The sequence below is a fragment of the Brassica oleracea genome, unplaced genomic scaffold (assembly GCF_000695525.1).
Source record: "Brassica oleracea var. oleracea cultivar TO1000 unplaced genomic scaffold, BOL UnpScaffold00746, whole genome shotgun sequence".
NCBI classification, from domain to species: domain Eukaryota; kingdom Viridiplantae; phylum Streptophyta; class Magnoliopsida; order Brassicales; family Brassicaceae; genus Brassica; species Brassica oleracea.
Window position 1 is genome coordinate 84,732 of NW_013617446.1, and position 23,354 is coordinate 108,085.

Here is a 23,354-nt window from a genome sequence, read left to right on the forward strand (position 1 = left end):
TTCACATGTGTATTCAAAGTCTCAAACTTTGCATTCAACTTTGTGTAGACATCATCTATCTTTACATTGACATTCACCATAAGCTTTTGCTGACCCTCAAGAACTTGATCAATCATTGCTTTGATCTTGCTTTCTCGAGTCTGTGGTGGCATGTTCTGATAGGAAGAGTTTCCATAATTTTTGTTGATGTTGTTGTTGAAGTTGTTGTTGTAGGGTTTCTGGAACTGTGAACTCTGGTTGAAGTTACTCCTCTGTTCATTCCTATAGGAGTTTCTATACCCACTCTGATTCCCAGGTTTCTGATTCTGAAAACCAGTACCACGATGAAATTCACATCCTCATCGAAATCTCTATCACTGTTGACATCTACAGCTTCCATGTCCTCTACAAAGCTAAATTGCTTCTTGAGAAACTTGTGAACAGTGTCCAGCTTAGCCTTAACATCGTCCAACTCCTCTTTTCCTAGGGTAGCCGATTTTCTCCTCTCAAAATCAGTGTTCTTGATGCTATTGCTAGACGCCAAGTTCTCAATTAGCCTCACAGCCTCTTCTGGATTCCTAGTGTTGAAGTTCCCTTCACTAGCTGTGTCCAGAGCCATCTGCTGTTGGGGAAACATACTCAGGTATTGAATTCCTCCAGACCCCAGGCAGGAAACCGGTCTATGGATCCCCGCTGGAAGGAACCCCGGTTCCCAGGATCCCCGCTTGAAGGAACCTCGGTTCCCCGCTACGAAGTACTCCGGGTTTGGTCCCCAGGACCGCCCCTTCCCCCCGGGGAAATGGAAAACTTCCGAAAGGGAGAATGTTCCATATTTCCGAATATGGAAGAGTTTAACCTACTCCAACCGACTAAGGCCCGCCTTAGGAATACTATATAAAGGGACCCTAAAGCAAGGGATCGACACTTCGAGACTTGGAGACTAGGGCTAGACGACTAGAATTAGGGTTCTTACTCAAATCATTGTAACCCTAGTTTGTGTACTCAATAAAACGTCTCTTCAAGTCTTTATCTCTACTGTATCTCTCACACTCAATACAAATACCTGCCTTGTCCATCGTTCTGTGGTACTCACAAAGATCCTACACAAAAATCCCCTAACAGTTTGGCGCTAGAAGGAGGGGAGTAATCTAAGCTACATTATAATAGCAATGGACAAGCATGACGAGCTACCTAAAGCTACCCAGAGAGAAGCTGAACACCAAAGAAAAATCGATGATCTGCAAGGTCAAGTAACCGGGTTACATAGAACGCAGGAAGAGACCAACCCCGAGCTGTCCTCAGAGTTCCAGATCCAGAAGGAAAAGATCGACGAACACTCCAAGCAACTGGAGAAGAGCGCCGAGAAGCTCAGCCAGCTCGAATCGGAGAATCTTACCCTCCGAGACGAGAACCAAGCCCTTAACGCGGCGAGCAACAAGAAACGTCAATTCCGGACTCAGGTTCCCCCCCATGCCGACTCTGGAAACACCTAACTCCGGGGCAGGCGTGAATCTCCCAACTACGGCGCCGGGAGGCGACGCATCTATGCGAGAAAAGGCCAAGGATGCTCAGACCTACGACATGGAGGACAGCGACTCGGAGCCCGAGCCTGATAAGGAAGCATCAGACGAAACGGCGAGAGCGAAGTATCCTATGATCGTTCACCTTCACCAGATGTTCTCCGACAGGCTCGACGCCATGCAGTCCATGGTAGAGAGACTCTGGGGGGTAGCTCCCCCATCCGGAAGAGCAACCCCGATTCCTACGGCGATATTCCCTTCACGGATGAGATCACCTTGATCGAGATGCCCAGGAAGTTCTCTTTCCCCAGCATAAAGGCGTATGACGGCACCACTGATCCGGATGACCATGTCGCCCAATACAGACAAAGGATGCTCGCCGTAGCACTCCCAAAGGGGTCACACGAAGCTACCATGTACAAAAGTTTCAGCTCCGCTCTGCAATGGTATATCAACTTACCCTCCAGGTCCACAGCCTCCTTTGCGGTTCTCAACGACAAGTTCGTGGAGCAATTCGCCAGCAGCAAGGACCTGGAGAAAACCTACGACAGCCTCCACGAAATCCTCCAGCACCGAGCGGAACCCCTGCAAGGCTACATAGCCCGCTTCAGTCAAGAGAAGGTGGCTATCCTCGAATGCAGTATCCTCAGTGCTATCTCTGCTTTCAAAAGAGGTCTGCTCCCGACGGAGATCTCTACAAGGAGCTGACCAAATATCAGTGCAAAACCATGGAAGACGTCCTATCTCGAGCCTGGGCGCATGTCAAATGCGAGGAAGACATCGCCAGTCGTGCCAAAGCGCAACAAAAGAAAAATCCCAAGACGATCAGACCAGACAAACCGAGCGAGACGAGAAACCCTGTCAAAGACTAGCTAGGGACTCCGGAAACCGAAACCGGGGCAGGTACCAGAACCGACCGATCGAGAAGGCAGAATGGATGGCAGTGTCCACGTGGCCAGACATCTCTCACCTCTCCGTCTCAAGGCCTGAGCTGGTCAATGTTCTGAGGCAGATGGGCCAGCAGGTTAAGTGGCCTCAGAAGATGAAAGCCCCCGACTCTTTCCGGAACCCTGGCTTCTGGTGCGACTTCCATCGAGACCACGGTCACAAAACGGAGGACTGCGTCGCACTAAAGATCGAGGTCAACGAGCTGCTTAGGAAAGGGCACCTCAGGGAGTTCCTTTCTTAGAAGGCCAAGAGCCATCTAAGCAAGGAGACAACGGGTAAGCCCACTAAAGCTGCTCCCGTCTCGCCATCGCGACAGAACCGAATGATCCATGACATTTCGGGCGGTTCGGAAAGCAGCGGCATAATCCATGCAGCTGCAAAGAGAAGCACCTGGAAAGCAGGGCACCTCAGGGAGTTCCTTTCTTAGAAGGCCAAGAGCCATCTAAGCAAGGAGACAACGGGTAAGCCCACTGAAGCTGCTAACGTCTCGCCACCGCGACAGGACCGATTGAAACATGTCATTTATGGCGGTTCGGTTATCAGCGGCATAAGCCATGCAGCTGCGAAGAAAAGCACCTGGAACGCCAAGCACGGCCTAGAGGCAGCCATGCCAAAACGCTTGCTCCTAGGAACAGACGAGATAAGCTTCATGGCCAAGGAGCAGGAGAGAGTTCTCACTCCGCATCACGACGCCCTGGTTATTTCGCTCACTGTAGCGAACTGCCTGGTAAAAAGGATACTGGTAGATAATGGAAGCTCCGGCAACATCATCTTCCAGGCCGCATACAAGGATCTGGGGCTGGAGGAAGGCGCTCTAACTCGGAGGTTATTCCCCTTATAGGGTTCAGCGGGGAAGTCAAGCAAACCGCCGGGGAGGTAACCCTCCCCGTATACGCCGAAGGAATCAACATGTCAACCAAGTTCCTCGTGGTTGATTACGATTCGTCTTACAACATGATCTTAGGACAGCCCTGGATCCACGGAATGGGGGCCGTCCCCTCGACTCTTCCCCAAATGGTGAAATTCCCAACACCCTGGGGCATAAAGGCGATCAGAGGGGATCAGGAATATTCCCGCTCTTGCTATCAGACCACTCTGAAGGGAAAGACCAAGGTCTTATAGCAATTACAGAGCAAACCTCCGGCTCGTCATACCGAGGAACCGGAGGTAGAGGAAATGGACGACGTGCCATTAACTGAAGGAGATCAGACCCGACATCTCAAGATCGGCTCCAAGCTAACCGAAGGATTGAGAAGAAGACTGATAGATTTCCTCAGGTCTAACTCCGTCTGCTTCGCTTGGTCCCACGCAGATATGCCTGGGATCGATCCGGAGGTCATCATGCACAAGCTGCAGGCAGACCCCCTACATCAATCCGTCAGACAAAAGAGAAGGAAGTTTGCCCTCGAGAGAGACACGATCATCAACGATGAAGGTAAGACCCTCCTCGGCGCGTGGTTCATTCGTGAGGTGCAGTACCAAGAGTGGCTAGCCAACGTCGTCGTGGTCAAGAAAAAGAATGGGAAGTGGAGAGTCTGCATTGACTTCACGGACCTCAACAAGTCCTGTCCAAAGGACCCCTTCCCGTTACCTCATATCGACAAGCTGGTGGACGCCACCGCGGGGCACCAGCTGATGAGCTTCATGGACACGTTCTCCGGCTACAATCAGATACTTATGCATCCGTAAGACCAGGAGAAAACATCCTTCATGACGTCCAGAGGGATCTACTGCTACAGGGTCATGCCCTTCGGCCTAAAGAACGTAGGATCAACCTATCAACGGCTGGTAAACATGATGTTCGCGGACCAAATCAATCAGATACTTATGCATCCGTAAGACCAGGAGAAAACATCCTTCATGACGTCCAGAGGGATCTACTGCTACAGGGTCATGCCCTTCGGCCTAAAGAACGTAGGATCAACCTATCAACGGCTGGTAAACATGATGTTCGCGGACCAAATCGGGAGAACCATGGAGATCTACATCGATGACATGTTGGTCAAATCCCTGGAAGCGGAAGACCACATATCTCACCTGCAGCAAGCCTTCTCCACCCTCAGGAAATATAACATGAAGCTCAACCCGGCTAAATGCTCATTTGGGGTCAGTTCTGGCAAGTTCCTCGGGTACATCGTAAACCCACCAGGGCATCGAGGCCAACCCGGAGCAGATCAGGGCCATTCACTCAATCCCTTCCCCGAAGAACGTCAAGGAGGTTCAAAAGCTAATGGGAAGGATGGCAGCCTTGAGCAGGTTCATCTCCAGACTCTCCTACAAATCTCACGCCTTTTTCGGAACTCTCAAGAATCCGAAGGATTTCTAGTGGAAGGGAGAATGCGAATCCGCTCTCCAAGAGCTAAAATCGTATCTCACCACTCCTCCTCTCCTGTCCAAGCCACTACTCGGTGAAGTCCTGCTGCTATATCTAGCGGTCTTCGACCTCGCCGTGAGCGCCGTCTTAGTTTGCAAGGAGGGAAACAAGAAGCTACCAATCTATTACGTAAGCAAGGCTCTCCTAGATGCGGAGACCCGCTATAGCCACTTAGAAAAGCTGGCCTTAGCCCTGATGGTTGCCGCTCGCAAGCTCCGACCCTACTTCCAGGCTCATCCAATTGTGGTTGTTACCTCCTTCCCTGTAAAGTTGGTCCTCCACAAACCAGAAGTCTCCGGACGCCTAGCCAAATGGACCGTGGAACTAGGGGAGTACGACGTAGTATTTCGACCCGCCACGGCTATAAAGTCACAGGTCCTAGCAGACTTTGTGGCTGCGTTCTCCCCTGCCTTGCTCCCAGCTCTGGAGCAGGAGGTACACCTCCGAGGCGAAATTAAGGAAGAGGGAGAATGGATCCTACACGTTGATGGATCCAGCAACGTCAGAGGAGCTGGAGTAAGGATAGTGCTTACCTCGCCAATAGGGAACACGGCCTCAATGGTCGTGAGATGCAACTTCAAAGCAACCAACAACGAAAGAGAGTATGAGGCCCTAATCGCAGGCCCAACCCTCACCCATCAAATGGGGCAGAGAACATTCAGGTTTTCGGCGACTCCCAGCTGATAATCAACCAGGTACAGGGGGAGTACCAAGAAACAGACGACAGCATGATCCAGTATCTGGCGGTCGCTCAGCGACTAATCAAGAAGTTCAAGAGCTGCAAGCTCACTCAAATCCCCCGGGAACATAATTCACAAGCCGAAGCCCTGGCTAATCTAGGGGCCGCCCTTGAAACGAATAGCCAGATGAGTATCCCCTTGCTCGTGCTTTAATGGCCAACTACCCTGGAGGAACCACCGTCAGAGGAGGTCTCTGCCGTCGAAGAAGGCAAAACCTGGATGCCCCCTTAATCCGGTACCTGAAAGCTAGATCTTTGGTTATATCTACAAATTGAGACTACTGGTTATCTTTGAGAAACGTAAGGCTTCAAATCTTTGTGGATATATGAGTCTTGCGGTGTATTAGAAAGATCAGAGAGATGGATGAATAAGATCAATGGTCTAGATGTCGATTACCTGTCTAAGATAATGCTCTAATCTAAACCGTGTCGGTTGAAACAGAATTGGGATAGGATTGTGGAGGCTCTTAGTGGTATGGTGGCTTGAGATGGATTACGACATATGAGAGAGACTTGTGGTGATTTGAGGGAAGGTACGAATCGATTAGTGTAGTAGAATCTATAGGATGACTCCCTATATCAGGAAGATACGGCGTTACTTCCAATGGGTTCGACCAATGGGAGCCAATGGTGAGGATAACTTAAACTACTAATCTCAACCGTTGAATCATTCCAATCCAATGGTATACATTTTTTTTTTTTGAAGTTTCCCTTCAATTAAATATGAAATATGGTTCTAATTATGTTATTCGAAATTAAATATAGGGACCGTACATGAAAGGATCCAAAATTGCAATATATGGAATCACATATTAAACTAAATTGATACCATAGAAATACTAATTATTGTTTACATGATATAAATTTAAAAAAAATTAAAGCAAATTTTTAAATAAAGGGAAAACAAAGTCTTCATAGCATTATAAAAAAATAGCTAGACTTGAAGTAGTTTTAACTATCCAAAAAATGAAAAGTGCAGATAATTAAGAATGCTATTGTTTGGGATGAAAAAAATTGTATTTTTTAAAACTCTAAAAAATCAAGTTTATTGGATTGTTTAAAAACAAAAAGAATAGCTTAAGTAATCATAAATAATTTAAGAATATATCAAGTCTTTTGAAGAACATAAACTGCGGTGTAGACAATAAAAGAAGTACCATGATATGGTCGAAATTGTGAATGTTGGATCAATAAAATATCTAACCTTCCTTTTCCCGTGGTGATTTCCTGAAAATATATGATTTTCTTATGATTCCATATCGATTAGGAATCATGTAAATTAAGTAGATTTTGATAGTTTTCTTATGATTCCACTGTACAATTATTTTTTTTTAATTCTCAGCCATGACTTCTTCTTATTCCTCGCATTGAGGGTTTATATATTGCTCTTTTTTTATAGACGAATCGTTTATGTCCAAGTACAACTGCTTTGGCTGTGCAGAGTTTTGTCTCGGGATTTGAAAGCAAACTCATAATGTATAGAATCGAACAAAGCCAAGAATCTAGTTCTGAGTTATTTATGTAGACCAAAATGATTCCTCAGAAACTTCTTATGGTTATAAATATGTTTGTCTTTCTAACAACAATAAGATCATCTCAACAATGGTGGAACGAAAAGAGTAATAATAAAAACAACTGAAAGGATAATCTCATACCAAACAACATTTTCATTTAGACAATGACATCATAACAAAAACATAACTGTCATTGTGATTACAACATTCGGAAGAGGATTCAGACACAAGTTACTTATCAAAAAGATCATACGTTAGCTACATTCATGAGAGAACGATGGACTTTACAAAAAAAACACTTGACTATTACACTAACACGCGGGTCAAGTCGATCACTTGTTCATACACAAGCTAACCAAAGTCGATTTATTTGCGTTTGGCAACAGCATACAGGAGGCGGAGACGCTTTTTGATCATCAAATCAGAATCCGGACCTGGAAGCCAATTACGCTCACACACACGGTATAGAACTTGGAAGGGATTGAGCAGAGCATTGAGATTGAATCCCGTCCATCCAGAGTATTGACCCCCGGTGAGGTGTGTGATTGTCTGCTTCAGCACAACGTCTTTCCACTGAAAGGAGTGTTCGACAGTCGGTGTCATCATCAATTGGTTGATCACCGAAGGGAAGAAACAGTACACAAATCCCCGAATAAGAGCTCCATCCTCGTTGAATGGTTTGTTAGAGATGAACTCTCTCACAACTCTAGGACATAACGGATTCACATGCAACACCGTGTAACACCACCCTATGTTATCAACAACCCTAAACACATCCTCTAAAAGTCGATTCCTAGGATCTAGATAACCTTGAACCACAAAACCTCGGAGACAAAGAGAGCGATACCCGATAGTGGCTTCGTGGCTGTGATGACGCCGAGAGTAACCCCCGATTGGCGGAACGGTTCCGGAGAATATCAATCGACTTTCTTGTAGACGATCATCAAACGACTTGAACGGGACTCGCGATCGGAATTGGAAATGTTCTCCATATGCGTTATCAATCTCGTTAAACCTCCGAATCCTAGTTCGAACAAAAGAAGAAAGATTTTGATCAGCCATGGCGAGGAGATTGGATTGGAAGGCAGTTGAAATATAGAAGAGGAAGGGTCGAGTTTTCCTCGTTAAAAAGGAAGAAGAAGCAATTAAATCTTCCCGAGCGGTTCATAGATATGTTTAGTGTTTGGCATATATTTGCAATGTGTGTATTTAGTCTATCGGTTGAGTAGCCTTCGCATATGCTCTTGTCTAGGGTTCGAACCCTGATATCAAATTTTTTTTTTATTTTCGACAAAATTTCTATTTTTGGCTTATATAAAGAGTTAATGTATTGAATCATTCATGGTTGTCTACATATATTTATAATTATTATGTTTTTGATCGATTGAGTTAAAGAACTTAGTCCTAAACAATGCTAAGTAATCATCTAATATCATAATTTCAAATCACACGGCAAACATAAAAATTTCTAAACTAATTCTACTCTAATTAAATAAAAACCAGTTGTTCAATTCGGAATAGTAGTTGTGAATTGAATTTGGAATTTGAAATATTTCTGAATTGGTTTGTTATCAACCAAGTGATGTGGTAAATATATATAGATATTATCATTTTATTGGTTTCTATATATATTATAAAGATCACATTATATAATGATCACCCCCCTCACTATCAGATTCCCCATCAACGTTCTCTCCTGTCTTGACCACGGGTTCTGGGGCTTCAAGAGGGACACCTTTGTCACAGTTAAAGTCCGGCACTTGCCATTCAGATTGTGATCTGATACCTTCACAATGAACTTCCTTGTTTGCCCAATGGCATCAATCATGGCTTGAGGCACTGGAACTATGTGATCCTCTCCCACATTATCATTGGCCTAACATATATTTAGACATTGTCAGAATACATTTTCAAAGTTTTGCTAATAATCTCTTTCTAAATCTTATAAATATATAGGTTTCCAATTACCTGATAGTATCTTTCAACCAACTCAGCAGCTTTCTTTCCAGTCAACTCCTCACCAGCATCCCCAAGGACAACAAATACGGCTTGATCCTTCTGGTCATAAACAGAGAGCTTAGACAAGTACCTGTAACAGAGAGACATTAATAAACATTGCAGTCAAAGAATGTATATAACTATATGTAAACCACTTACTGCGTCACACCATCAATCTCACTCTTCCCACATTTTCTACACATGAGGGTTGTAGGTCCTTTGGTCGCCTTGGTATGGCACACACCGCAGCCTATATAATACCACCCAGAACCGTGCACAACATCATCAATAGTTGATGTGCACTCAAACCAAGCAACCTGGAAACATGTTTGAAAAATTAAATGCGAGATTTAGATAATCTTATCAATGCATCGGATATTGAGACTATAATACCTTAGAGGATGCCTGATTCATATAGGAGAAGAGGTCTCCCAAAGTCGCTGTCTCAGGCTTGGTGACCACCTCTGCATTAACCCTGTTGGCAACATCTAAGTTCGAGTCCAGCCTGAAGAAAAAGTCAAATCAGAAATTATAATATCGTAGTAACTGCAATGATATTCCAAATCATGAAACCTAAACATTACCAGCTGAGGTAGAACCGGGTTTCTTGGACATCACTATCTAGAAATACCCGTGAAGACGCCATAGAAGATAGAGAGAGGACGCCTACAACAAAAAGATGACATGATACATAAGCAAAATTATGACATATCTAAAGTAAGAGAATATGTATATCAATACAGTATATGTAATCAGTTCAGGTCTTGCTCAGTCTACTAATAACTATTCACATATATTTAAAATGCTTCATAACTAATAAACTCTAGAGTCAATTCCAAAAAGCAGTTCAACCACTATCTTTTTTCTATCAATTCCAATATAGTTTAGTCGACCCTTATTTCTTAGCATATTTTCAAAAATGTTACATAGATATTGAACTCTAATGTCAATTAAAAAGCAGCTCTACCAGCATATATCAATAATTATGCACCACAGAAAATAATACCTATTCTAAACCAGCCTAACAGATACGATCCGAACTATAACTAACATCTTAAACAGCAATAAAAAGTTAGTATTACAAACCTCCAAACCGTTTCGGGTTTAAGGTGGTTACTAAGATAACACGGTCAGTGCCTCCAGACGCCTTGAACTTCTCACAGAACTGAAAAGAAGCCTTGTCCCAGAGGTACAACTTCAGCACGGGTTTGCTGTAACAAAACAAACCATTCGGTAAGATAAACCATATGTGTATGCTGAAGAAGATAGAGAACAACTCACTCATGTGTTTGAACATGAAGATCAACTCGGCGGGATGCAGCTATCTCTGCTTCATCAAGAAGAGGACCGTCACTGAGAACCTGCCCATTCACAAGTTTGATGTGACCTACATAATCTGCAAAGAAGACAATAAAAATCAATGCTTTATATCTTATAAACCCAGCAATAAAACCTAAATTTCTGAGTTTGTACAAAAACACTATCCTAGGCAACACTCCAGAATCAATTAAAACATCTATGTGGGTTAATGATGGTGAGAACTTACCATAAAGGTCACCTCTTTTGTCGGAGGCAGCCTCAAATTCTCTGTATCCATGGATCCGGAACCGATCCTCAGGGAAGTGGATCTAACTGTCCTCGAGATCAGAGAGGACAGAGTTCCATGAGAAGCTAATGGTGATATCTGGTTCAGCTACCCGATAAATAGGCTTGCTCTTTGATCCGAAAAACTTGTTGAGTTGGTAAGTACCACCGGCCTTCATGTGATGCAAGTAAGTCTCAATCCTTCCATAAGGGATGAAACCCTGGATAACATTTTCCTGTTACAAAAGAGAAGTAGTTAGAGAAGCTAGCCAAGATAACTTGAGTCGAAACAAAATTTATTTATATATCTAACCCACAAAAATATACTCATGATGATGCTAACAACAAGTTAGCTATCAGGGTGCTGGATGTTGTTTAGATATAATAAGACATATATAGCAAATATTTGGTTTAAAGCGATGATAAACAACTGGGTACTGTGATATAATAGCATTTCAACCAAACAATTTCCTAAACTAATATTGCAAAAAGATATCGGTTTCTACCTATTCATCGATGAGGAGCATTTCGAGGCCAATAAGCACCTTCGTCTGAACATTCCAAGCCTCCCAAAAGTGGATCAGACGAAACCGTATCTCGCCTTCATGTGGCCCGAACGTCACGTCTTTGAAGGTAATCGCCTCCCCAATGATAGCCTTGCCTTTATCGCGGGAAGAGACACAGGCTTTGTCCCTAGCGCCGATGTTGAGGCCGGAAGAAGCACTGGTTTTGTCGATTGACTTGCTCGAACCGGAGGAGACCGCCGAGACACCTTCTGATTTCACGGAACTGACATCGCCGGCTTTGTCATCGCCGAAAGAGACACCGGTTTGATTGACGGGTTTGACCGGAACGGAGGGAACCGTAGCTTCACCGTTTGTTTTCACTGACTCGGAAACATCGGATAACTTCATCGCGGAGTGTATAGTATAATCGTGAGGAGGGAATAATTTTTGGTGAAGATAAGAGATGGAGTGTGAGATTTATATAGAATCTCAGATGGGGAAAGCCAAAAGGTTCCATTAATGAGATCAAATAGTGTATAGGAGTGGGGAGGGGATTGATTGCTAGTAAGCCAGAACGGGGAAACGCATGAAACGAAGACGAAGAGAAAGGGTCCGAGATTCAATTTTGGGAAAATTAGGGTTTGTCATCGCGTAGAGGGGGAAGCCGTATCTACCGCGTTTGGGCTAAACGGGCTTGACGAAACCAATCACAACCGGGCCGGCTAAACTTTAAGCCCAGATAACTTCGCGGGCTTCTGACGTGGCGAATATCAGACACCCTATTGGCTGATTTAAAATGAGGATGTGGACAGTATGGCTACTCCTCATATATCCCTTTTAGTGTTAGATAGATATGTTTGCATTTTCATAAATCTCGTCTAGATTAATAAATAAAAGGATAAATGTTATCTTAAAAATATTAAATTTATGCTTTACCACATAATTTCTAATATTAAGACTCACGTGTCTTATAGTATCTGATATTTATACTAAACTATTTATATACAAATAGGATTATCGTGTGCTTTGTGAATGAGAGAACGAAGAGAGATACACACAAAGAATCTTTTTCCTGTAAAATATTTTTCGAGGTCCACCATTTGATATTGCTGCTCACATTCATGATCTCATAAGCATGCGCTTGGTTGAAGAGGTGATATTACATGAGCTTCAAAATAATTCAGAGTAGTACCATTGCTTCTGTCTCTGAAGCCGATCCTGCCCTCCCTAAAAGAGATGACCCCTAGTTGATTGACCCCTGAGAGATACGTGCAGCAGTTAGTTTGGAAGCAGCATCGTAGTTTCCCTTCACCTTCAGTTGGCCGTTCCCAACTTGTCTGTTGATGGAGTGTCTAAGTTTATAACAGTAGCCCTCACCCATTCATACACCTCTGCATTAGCCATTCCTATCTCCTTTAGGGTGTCTGACTGCACTTCCTTTTCCTAACTGCAAAATAAATAGTATCAAAGGCACTTCCACTAAGCCAAACAAAGTAGTGAATATATAGGCTTCAACCTTGCATAACATAACCCGGTTTAAAATGTGCGTATGAATGTTTTCAGTAATATATAATAAAGCAACCAATAGGTTAAGCGAAGTCAAACAAAATACATTTATTACATCCATATATCACAGATTAACCAAACTCAGAGTAACCATCAACATTCAAAACTCTTTATTCAAAGGCTACAAAAAAAGTACTTATGCAGCCCTTATACTATCCACATTATGAATCTATGTAAACAGATTGTAAGATACAATACCTCTTTCGCATTTCCAGTTTTCAAAGATTGCTAATTTGAAGGCTAAGAAGCTCCTCCAGAAATCACATTTGAATTGCCTAGATGTGATATACAGCCATTTATGCGGATCTTTGTCAAGGTTCGATTGATAAGAAGTCATCGTTTCAGTCTCAGAAACATGTTCAAAACAAAACCGGAACCCCCAGTCATTAGATTCATGTAACCACAAGACAAATAAAGCTTGTTCCATCAGCCAATGCGAAGATTGTGTGTTATGAAATGAAGCTTGTACCTTATTTGTTAAATCCTTATACAGCTCTCTGTTTCAGAAACCTTCCATCCGCCACTACCCTTAAGATGTCAAAATTTGAACCTGTTCAAGTTGTTGGTGACCTCCACATGCTTGAATCTAAATCTCTTGTGCTCCGAACCACAACATATCTAAACTCTAGCATTTCGTGTTCCCCCTGCTTTCAATACAGTTTCTCGTGTTAGAAGACATAATAGAGGCTCTTTATACTATAAAAGACTATAGAAATTACAGAGCGTTAACAATTTCTTACAAAACAATTAAAAAAGGCAAATGATTTGTTACAGCTTACCTTAGAGCTTTGATTTGCACCTGTAAACATAGACACGGCTGTCTTAAACATCACAACTCTACAATTGTAACTTACCGTTAAGAGACCAGAGGAAGAAGAAACATAATGGATGAACGTACCATGATTTGAGCCGCCGGCGAGAATGATGTCGCGTCCCTGAAGGAGGATTGTCGACAATCAGAGACTGATTAAACTATTTAAAGGGATAAAAATGTAGTGACATAAACATGCAGACTGATTAAACTACTTATGCAACCCTTATATTATACAGGGACAATGGCTTTAGCACTAATCCATACGCAAACCTCCTCCAGAAACGCACAATCCTGTCCAGCAGTTGCTTCCATTCTGCACTTTAGCATACAATGAGTGATGATGTAACCTCAAGTCGAATTACATTTAGTCAACATACACAGAAAAGATCCAATTGTCATCTACTCTAAAACCGAGAAGATGGGGCATACATATACTCTTGAGCAGTTACAGTTGTTGAGAGAAAAGGAAAAAGGCCAAAGGCCAAACGAAGTGAATATCTCTAATTACCATCTCTTGACTCTTTAGGGTCAGAAAGTATTCCAACCATAGAAGCATCAATAGCATTTTGATTCTCTGTTCTTGAAGCTCTAGCAGCTAAAAAGTAAGCTTCTTCTTTCTCAATGTTTTTTAAAATACAGAAAACTACAACATGAAACAAAACTTAAAACAAATTAAAACCATATCAATATAACCTAGAGAATCAACTGAAAATAAAATACATCAGTTACCGTGAAAACAGAGTGAAGAAGAGAGTTTAAAGTTTATTCTTGATGATCATGAGTGGTCTCAGGTAACTCAAGAAATCATAGATGGGAGAAGACGAAGTGGAAAAGTCTGAGAGGAGAGAATTGCAAAGCTTGACACGAAATAGGTTTTGGGACGGGTGATGCGGCCATCCAAATAGAGGTTCCCTTTGTTAGGCGTGGTCCGACTACCCGGAGTGGAGCCAAGGCCATAAGACTCGGTTTCTCTAAAGCTGTCCAACAAATCCTTGATCAAGATGTCCAAACCGGCCAAGACCAGTTGCTGATTGAAGAGATGATCCAATTGAAGATTCAAGATCCAGCTGGTTCAATAGAGGTTCAAGATCAAGCAGGTTCAAGATCAAGCCGGTCCAATTCAATTCAGATCACTCGCCCAGAACCGAACCGGCCTAATCATTTCCACATGTGATCTCGGTTCAGACTCTGTCCCAATTCAATCCAGTTCTGAGTAATCCGCCCTATTCCATTTAAGGTAAGCAGGTAAGGTTTCATTTATGATTTCTAACCGGTTTATTGTTTCTGGTTTGTGTAGGTTATTTTCATTTCAATTTAAAGACTTATGGAAAAAATGTTTAAGTCCTTTTTATTTCTTTTTAGTCCAATAATTCAAGGCCATTTGTTTAGCCTTTGCTTAGAGGCCAAGTAGAGTCGGCCCATTCTGTTTAGGCCTTGCACGATTTAGAGTCCAAGTAGAGTCATTGTTGTTTTGCTTCAAAGTACCCTAGAAGGCATAGCTGCAGGGTATTTAATCTCCACCATAAGCAGCCTTGTATTTTTTTTAGCTTATGAAATATATGAGTTAGTTTGTCCCAGCAAAGAAACTCTTTTCTCTCTAGACTTGTGTGTGAAGCCGGGTAGAAAGAACCCTTGAATCTTATCAAGTTTTCATCACCAAACTTGTGGCAATTCCTCACTCCATTCCATCCACCGATCCAGCTTGAGAGAGAAATCAGTCCAGCAAGTCAGATCCCATCTTCATGCTAAACACTTTTGTGTTTTAGAGCATGATTCAAACAATCAGAGATAATCAGATGAAAAGATTAGAGAGATTAAGAGATTTTAGTGAGAGAATAAAGAGAGAGACTCAAAACTCCATTTTTATTAATTTTATGTCTCAGATACAAGTTATATATGAAGAGATAAGGCTAATACAAAGGGTATTTCGAAATCCATAAGCATGTGGAGTCAATGGACAGGCTAGAGCTCCTTTTGAGATGCTTGGTTGTGGTTTTTCACATACTTGCTATAGTAATAAAGCATATTCTCCTTTCCAGCTCAAGAAAGGCTGTCCATGTGCCCCTTATCCTCTCCAAATGCCCTTGGATGTTTTTCCTCTCCAAATGGATGCAAGGTAACTTCCCAAGCTGTAACTTAGTTACCTTTATCCAGAAATGGTGAAACTCCAAAGTTACTGTGGTAAAAACTCCAAAGTTACTGTCTCACTTCATTGAACCCCAAAGCTTCATATCTTCACTTCTTGGTCTTCATCTCAACACTCCCCCTCAAGCTTGACTATGGGAACCAGTCAAGCTTGGAAACCATGAAGACCTCCCTCATTAAAAACCTCACCAAGGAAAACCTATTGGGATAAAACCTTGATGAGGGAAAAAGAGTGGAGACTCCATGGTTAAGGGGATAAGCTCCTAGGAGTAAGATTAATGAGCCCAAGCCTAGAAAGTATGAACTCCATTGTCTTTAATCTCGCTGCCTTAGTAAACACATCAGCCAGTTTATCCTCACTCCTTGTATAACATGGCAGAATCACTCCTAAGACAATCATCTGCCTCACCTTGTGACAATCCACTTCTATGTGCTTCGTTCTCTCATGAAAGACTGAAGGCAATGTGGATAGCTGCTTGATTGTCACAATGCATTGTCATAGGTGTGGTCTGCTCGATCTCCAAGTGCTTCAAAATACCCTTGATCCACACCAACTCATTTGTAAGCTTCTACATAGCCCTATACTCAGCTTCAGCACTTGAACAAGAGATGACCTTCTGCTTCTTACTCTTCCAAGTAACCAAGTTCCCTCCAATGAATGTACAGTAGACAGTAGTTGATCTCCTGTCCACTCTATCTCATGTCCAATCAGCATCACAATAGCCCACCACTTCTGTGCTGCCATTGCATCCCATCCAAACTCCTTGTCCAGGCGTGCCACTCAAATACCTCAGTATCCTATCAACCATCTTCCAGTGATGTACCTTTGGCGCCTAATCCTTGATGTCAAACACAGATTTGAGAAACTCCTTAGTGGCCTGAATCCCTGCCTTATCACTTCCTGTGATAATCAAATCATCCACATACACTAGAATCACAATGATCCCTGAAGGTCCTGTCAAGGTGAAGAGAGTGTGATCTAGTTCAGACTTCCTAAAGCCTCTCCCATTGAGTGTTGTACTCAGCTTCCTGTACCAAGCTCTAGGTGACTGCTTCAACCCATATATTGCTTTTTTCAATCTCAAAACATTCCCTGGCTTTACTAGATGCTCAAGACCAGGAGGTGGATGCATGTATACTTCATCTTCAAGTTCACCTTGCAAGAAAGCATTCTTCACATCCATTTGCCACAAATCCCACTCCAAGTTTGTTGCAATGGATAACACAATTCGAATTGTGTGAAGCTTGGCCACTGGTGCAAAAGTATCAATGTAATCTTCCCCATAAGTCTGTGTAAATCCTCTTGCAACCAGCCTAGTCTTGCGCCTATCTATCTCCCCATTTGCAAGATACTTGATGGTGAAGATCCATCTACTTGAAACTGCCTTCTTTCCTTTAGGTAACTCACTCTCATACCAAGTGTCATTCCTGATCATTGCATCCCTTTCATCTCCTACTGAATCTCTCCAAACCTTGTGCTTCATAGCTTCTTCATAAGATCTTGGTATCTCATTCTCATCCAAGTTACACATAAACACCATGTGCTCTTCTGGATATTCTGCAAAGGAACACACGGCTTGAGAAGGATGCTCCACAGCCTGGGCATTGTAGTACACTCTCGTGTTTACCCAGTTGGAAGCATCCCTCTTTATCCTTGTGCTCCTCCGCAAAGCCTGAACTTGTTCTTCTTCTTGTGCTTCTTGCCCATCTTCACTAGACTAAGCCCCAATCTCCTCTGAACCAGTAGACTGAGTCACACTCTCCTCTGAACCAGTAGACTGACTCTCCTCTGAACCAGTAGCCTCTCCTTGCCCATCTCCACTAGACTGAGCACCATTCTCTACTTCATGTGTTACCTCTTGATTATGATGACCTGAATCTTCTTGGTTTTGCTCTTGCTCACCTGATTCAAATCCATTCCCCTTCTCATGATCAAGAGGAGTTGTCCTTCCAGCTTCTCCAGCCTAATTAGAAGGCTCTCTCCTTCCTTGTTCCCGATCCTGGGATAAGCCTATCCCTAGCTTCTCCAACAACACTCTCGGTATTGTTGCCTTATCAGAGGGAGCTTGAGTTAAATCCTTCGGATCTTCCCACTTCTTTTCTCCATAATACCCTTTTGATTCAACAAACTTCACCTCTCTAGATACCAACACTCTCCTTGCATCAGGATCATAGCACTTGTACCCCTTCTGAGTTATTGAATATCCAATAAACATTGTCTTAGTGCTCTTTGCATCCAGTTTGTTTCTCTGCTCTCCTGGAACCATGACATAACACACACACCCAAAAACTCGTAGGTGATCAATGTGTGGCCTGTTCTTGTTCAACACTTCAAATGGAGACAGGTTCTTCAATATCTTGGTTGGTACCCGGTTGATGAGATAGCAAGCAGTCTGCACAGCATCTCCCCAAAAACATTTTGGAACATTTGAATGAAACATCATCGATCTAGCAACCTCCATCAAGTGCATGTTCTTCCTCTCAGCTACACCATTCTGCTGTGGTGTATAAGGGCAGCTAGTCTGATGCACAATCCCATGCTTAGCTAGATGACTCTTGAATGCATTGTTGATGTATTCACCTCCATTGTCTGATCTCAGTACCTTCACAGTAGCATTGTATTGATTAGATACATATGCTTGGAAGTTCATAAATGCTTCTAGCACCCTATCTTTAGATGGAAGCAATGTAAGCCAAGTATACTTAAACTTCTCATCAATGAATGTCACAAAGTACTTCTGGCTATCTCCAGACAAACAAGGAGCAGTCCACACATCTGAATGAACTAGATCAAAGCAATGCTCATAAGTAGTTTCTGAACTTGGAAACACAGTCCTACAATGCTTTCCTAATATGCAAGCCTCACACTCTAAGTGATTAAATGACATATTAGGCATGATCAATTCAATTGCACGAGCATGAGGATGTCCCAATCTAGCATGCCAAGTCATACTATCACACCTATCAACAGCACTACTTAAGCACACAGAATCAAGGAGTTTAGAATTCTTAGCCATTTGAAGATGGTATAGCTGATTCTTGCTGTCTCCTCTGCCAATAACTCTCCCAGTCTTCAAATCTTGAAACTCAACTTCATCAGGTCTGAATACTACTTGACAATCAAGATCAATGGTAGCTTTCTTCACAGATAACAGATTTGAAGTGAACCGGGGCATGTAGAAGGCAGTCGTGTCCTTCTCAAACAGTTTGAGCTTTCCCACTCCTTCTATTGGAATCATAGCACCATTAGCTATCATAACACTCCCTGTTGCAGCCTTGATCTCACTTATAAGCCTCCTATCACTGATCATATGATGACTTGCTCCAGAATCAATCACAATGGGTTTAGGAGTCCGGATTGTACAACATGTTTCTTGCTTGCTGCTAAAGCTTGTACATGTTCCATGAACACTCTCCATTCCTTCCTGGTGATAGGATCATCAGCTCTACCTTCTTCCTCCTACTCTCTTAGTCCCATTGTCTCATTTAGAGAACCACTTATGAGGGCTGAGTAAGAACACTCTCCCACAACTCTCTTCCTACCCTTTCCTATGTTGATAGTCTTCAAGCCCATCATGTGTCTTAAGTCATCCGACTCACTATCCTCTCTCCAAGGTCTTCTCATCATGAACCACACCTTGGAAAGCTTTCTCAACCTTCTCCTTTTACAGCTTGTACCACCTCTCCACTGAGTTGATCCCTTGTTCTTCCCACACACACCATGCACATGTTGAACAAGCTTACAAATCCCATTCACAAGAAGGTTAAATACAACATCTTGTTCCTGCCATTTTTGAATCACTTTCAGATCTGATGTGCTTGACCTCAACACATCTAGCTCCGACGATACATATTTCAGCCTTCCCACAAGCTGATACAACTCGCCCTTTCCATGTTTCAGTCTCGGATAACACCCTTGGCTTCATGAACCTTCAACTTTGCTGTCTGATCTTCTTCAGCAGCTATCTCCTTTAAAGGTTCCACCTTTACATGGATCCTTCAAATTCACAGCTTTTCAAAGCTGTCTTTACCACTCTTGACAATACCCACTCGTTCTCTTCTTCAAACTTCTCTGATCTACCACTTATGTGCTTCATATCCATGTTGAGGTCACTTGTTTTCACCAGAGAATCTCACACAACCAAGCCACAGATGAATAGACAACACAGATACCCAGAATCTTCAATAATCTTAAGAACACTCAAGAACACTCTCTGATTTGTGCGAAAAAGAATCTACACCCACTCCCTTTTAGCCAACCTGGCTCTGATACCATAAACACTTTTGTGTTTTAGAGCATGATTCAAACAATCAGAGATAATCAGATGAAAAGATTAGAGAGATTAAGAGATTTTAGTGAGAGAATAAAGAGAGAGACTCAAAACTCCATTTTTATTAATTTTATGTCTCAGATACAAGTTATATATGAAGAGATAAGGATGATACAAAGGGGATTTCGAAATCCATAAGCATGTGGAGTCAATGGAAAGGCTGGAACTCCTTTTGAAATGCTTGTCTGTGGTTTCTCACATGCTTGCTATAGTAATAAAGCATATTCTCCTTTCCAACTCAAGACAGGCTGTCCATGTGCCCCTTATCCTCTCCAAATGCCCTTGGACGTTTTTCCTCTCCAAATGGATGCAAGGTAACTTCCCAAGCTGTAACTTAGTTACCTTTATCTAGAAATGGTGAAACTCCAAAGTTACTGTCTCACTTCATTGAACCCCAAAGCTTCATATCTTCACTTCTTGGTCTTCATCTCAACACACGCCATCTCCATCCGCTGTTCTTGTTGAGCTAGACACACGTCCAGCAACTTGAATCCATCATCCATCTCTATCCTTCTCTTGTTTTGTTTCATTTTTGCATCTTGTTGTTTTAGATCGGCCATTAAAATAAAAATCCATAAAAATTCATATTTGTTTCTGTTCTTCATTTCTCAGTTAGTTTACTTTCTGTTTTCATTTTAATCCGTAAAAACTCATAAAAATCACTCTCTCTTGTTTCAGGTACAAACCGGCCAATCAACTCTCCATCGCATCCGCCTAGCTGCTCCCTTGTCCATCCGTTCGTCTTGTCCAGTCCGATCTCTTGAACCTCAGTCTAACCATTTGAGTAGCCTGAATCCCAGCCTGCAACATTTGGTATCAGAGCTTAAGGCTCCTGAATAATCGGTTGTTTCTTCTCCTTAGATAATTTTCATCTCGTTTTTGTGTTCATTCTTTTGCATTAGAAAATCATAAAAAAAAAAAAATTTGTTCTTGTTGTTCTTGATTGTTCATCCTAGCATTTTCCTAGATCCTCGCTGATTGATCGACCAGCTTTCCATATTTGGAGGTCGATTGGTCGATTAGCATTAATTCTGATTGGTAATTGTTCAAATCACTTAGATTGATTAGTTTTGCATTTAAGTTGATTGTTCTGATTAGTATTGCATTTAGTTCAGATTGTCAATCATATTTTTAATTATTATTTTTTTTAAATATCTTTCAACTTAATTTTGATTTCAAAATTGCATTTGACTTTGCATGTATGTGTCACTAGTTTATGCAGAGATTGTGTATCTAAGTTTTTTGGTTGGAGATAGTGATGTATATTGTAAGTGAACAAAACTATAATATAGTAATGTGTGAGATAGTATAGTAGCGACTGAATTGTGTTGCATGCTTTTAAAGATATGATTGGACTCCAGCACTGTAAGTAAACATTAACACTTTGTTTTATTCATCTGTATTGCTATAGAATTTCTATTATTATGAGTCTATTACATTTCTCGCGTAGGTACCAGTACCCATTGGTACTATATTACTTAGCATGTCTTAGTACTATGGAATGTTTTATTGTATTTGTTTACATATGTTCTGTTTTATACTAGTTGTGTATATGAATTGTAACTCCATACCACATTGTAACTAGGTCAAGACTCGTCTATGTTGATGTTCATGTGTGCAGTGACTACATACTTTATATATCTTTCAGGCTGCAATTACTGGGACACGCGATGAGACTGCAATTACTGAGACACGCGATGAGACTGCACCCAGCATTCAAAAAAACAACCATGTGGTACTTTTTCGCCAGTTAATGCCCCTGATAGGGCGCATGTGGTATCGGTCCTGCTAGTGACCAGCCTATAAGCCCAACCGTAGACATGTCAGCATCCAAAGCGCCTCGAGTTTTCCCTAGTCATGGTGTGACTGAGTCCATAATTGTAAGTAGTCATTTAAACGTTGAATGTTGCAAATATGGTAAGACAAGACTACACTATGGACCAGTATCTAATAGTATGGAAAGTTTAATTTCGGACAAGTAACATGTGTTTGCTTAGATGAGGACAATACTATAGTGTTGGTATAGTTTGGAAATGCCAACTTAGTCTTATATTTTGTAGGTTGCATCACTGGGGATCAGAGTTGCTGATGCCTCTTGATCGCAGAAGGCTAGACACGGTCTGCTATGTCACCGCATAAGGCCACTCACATGGATCCGCCTCCAACAGGCCAGCCAAAGTCACCCATGTGGTACCAACCGTTTGTTTCCTTACGAGTACGCTTAATCATGTTGATCTTGATTGTGTCAACTGCGGTTCAATCCCTTTGTATTAATTGTGCGCCTTTTGTAAGAAGATACACACAACTTTCTGTTTTAGTGGCATACTCCAATTTTTCATATGTTAATTCCCACACTGTACCAAATATGCAGGTTTACTATGTAGAATATGAAACAAATAATTAAGTATAGAGTGTGTACTTTTGTAGGTGAGCTTTGATGTTATGTTGGTAACTATACTATGCATTGTATACATATCATAGTTTGTTTGCCGTTAGAATACACCGTTGGTTAGTGTACAAATGTATCCACTATAGTCGCTTCCACTTGAACCACTTGTTATGTCTTCTCCAACAATATGTTTTCCGATAGCAACTTCGTCGGACTATATTATATCACATTTAGTATACTAAAATTTTCGTCCATATTTTTTTTATATGTCCTGTTAGTATATACATGTCACGTATATAGTACAGTCCAACACTTTCAAACCTTTTATGGTCACCACTGCTATAAGGTTTATCTTATTGAATTGGAGTCCATCTTCGCGCCCCAGAAACACCTAGGCTGATGGTCTCTATAGCTTTTGCGGTGCCTATACTACATCATATATATTATGGTATAGTGTTTCCTATCGTGTAATACACTTACAAAAAAACGTTGTGTTTCCAGTTACGTGAATATAGTAAGCTAATGGTTACGCTAGAAATGTGCCACTCTCCTTATCTTCACGCGAGTGCAAGATGAAAAAGGTCAAGATTTGGTTCTAATTGTCACATCCCATGACTTCCACTTTACTATTGATATGTTCTTTATTTTGGGTCTCTTATGAATATTGATCAAATTCACCCATTTTGAAAAGAGTTTGGAATCACTATAACTCTTCACCATTTTAATATAAAATATTGATGATCAGGACACCAGGACTAAAAAGATTAGTCCTCAAAACTTAACGTAGTCTTCGATTAATTTTTTTCTTCTGTTCCATGTGTAAAAATTTTCAAGCCATCGAATATATGGATCCTTTGTGTAAAATCCTAAAATATATTTAGTATTAAACTTTTATAATATAAATTAAAACATTTATATTTATATAGTTTTAAAAAAAATATTTTATC

At 41.8% G+C, this 23,354-nt stretch overlaps 1 protein-coding gene and 1 long non-coding RNA gene across 2 annotated transcripts; one reads left to right on the top strand and one right to left on the bottom strand.

Annotated features, from left to right (window-relative positions):
* Positions 1-8,719: 8,719 nt before the first annotated feature.
* On the bottom strand, positions 8,720-11,570 carry LOC106319979. Its single transcript, XM_013758355.1, has 9 exons — positions 11,202-11,570; positions 10,706-10,892; positions 10,354-10,468; positions 10,159-10,283; positions 9,657-9,738; positions 9,466-9,577; positions 9,232-9,389; positions 9,043-9,163; positions 8,720-8,950 (listed from the first exon to the last, which is right to left on the bottom strand). The coding sequence occupies exons 1-9, from the start codon at positions 11,568-11,570 to the stop codon at positions 8,720-8,722; spliced, it is 1,500 nt and encodes a 499-aa protein (XP_013613809.1).
* A 9,650-nt stretch (positions 11,571-21,220) lies between these two features.
* LOC106319981 lies at positions 21,221-22,364 on the top strand. Its single transcript, XR_001265658.1, has 2 exons — positions 21,221-21,898; positions 22,079-22,364. It is a non-coding gene; the product is annotated as an uncharacterized LOC106319981 (long non-coding RNA).
* Positions 22,365-23,354: the final 990 nt, after the last annotated feature.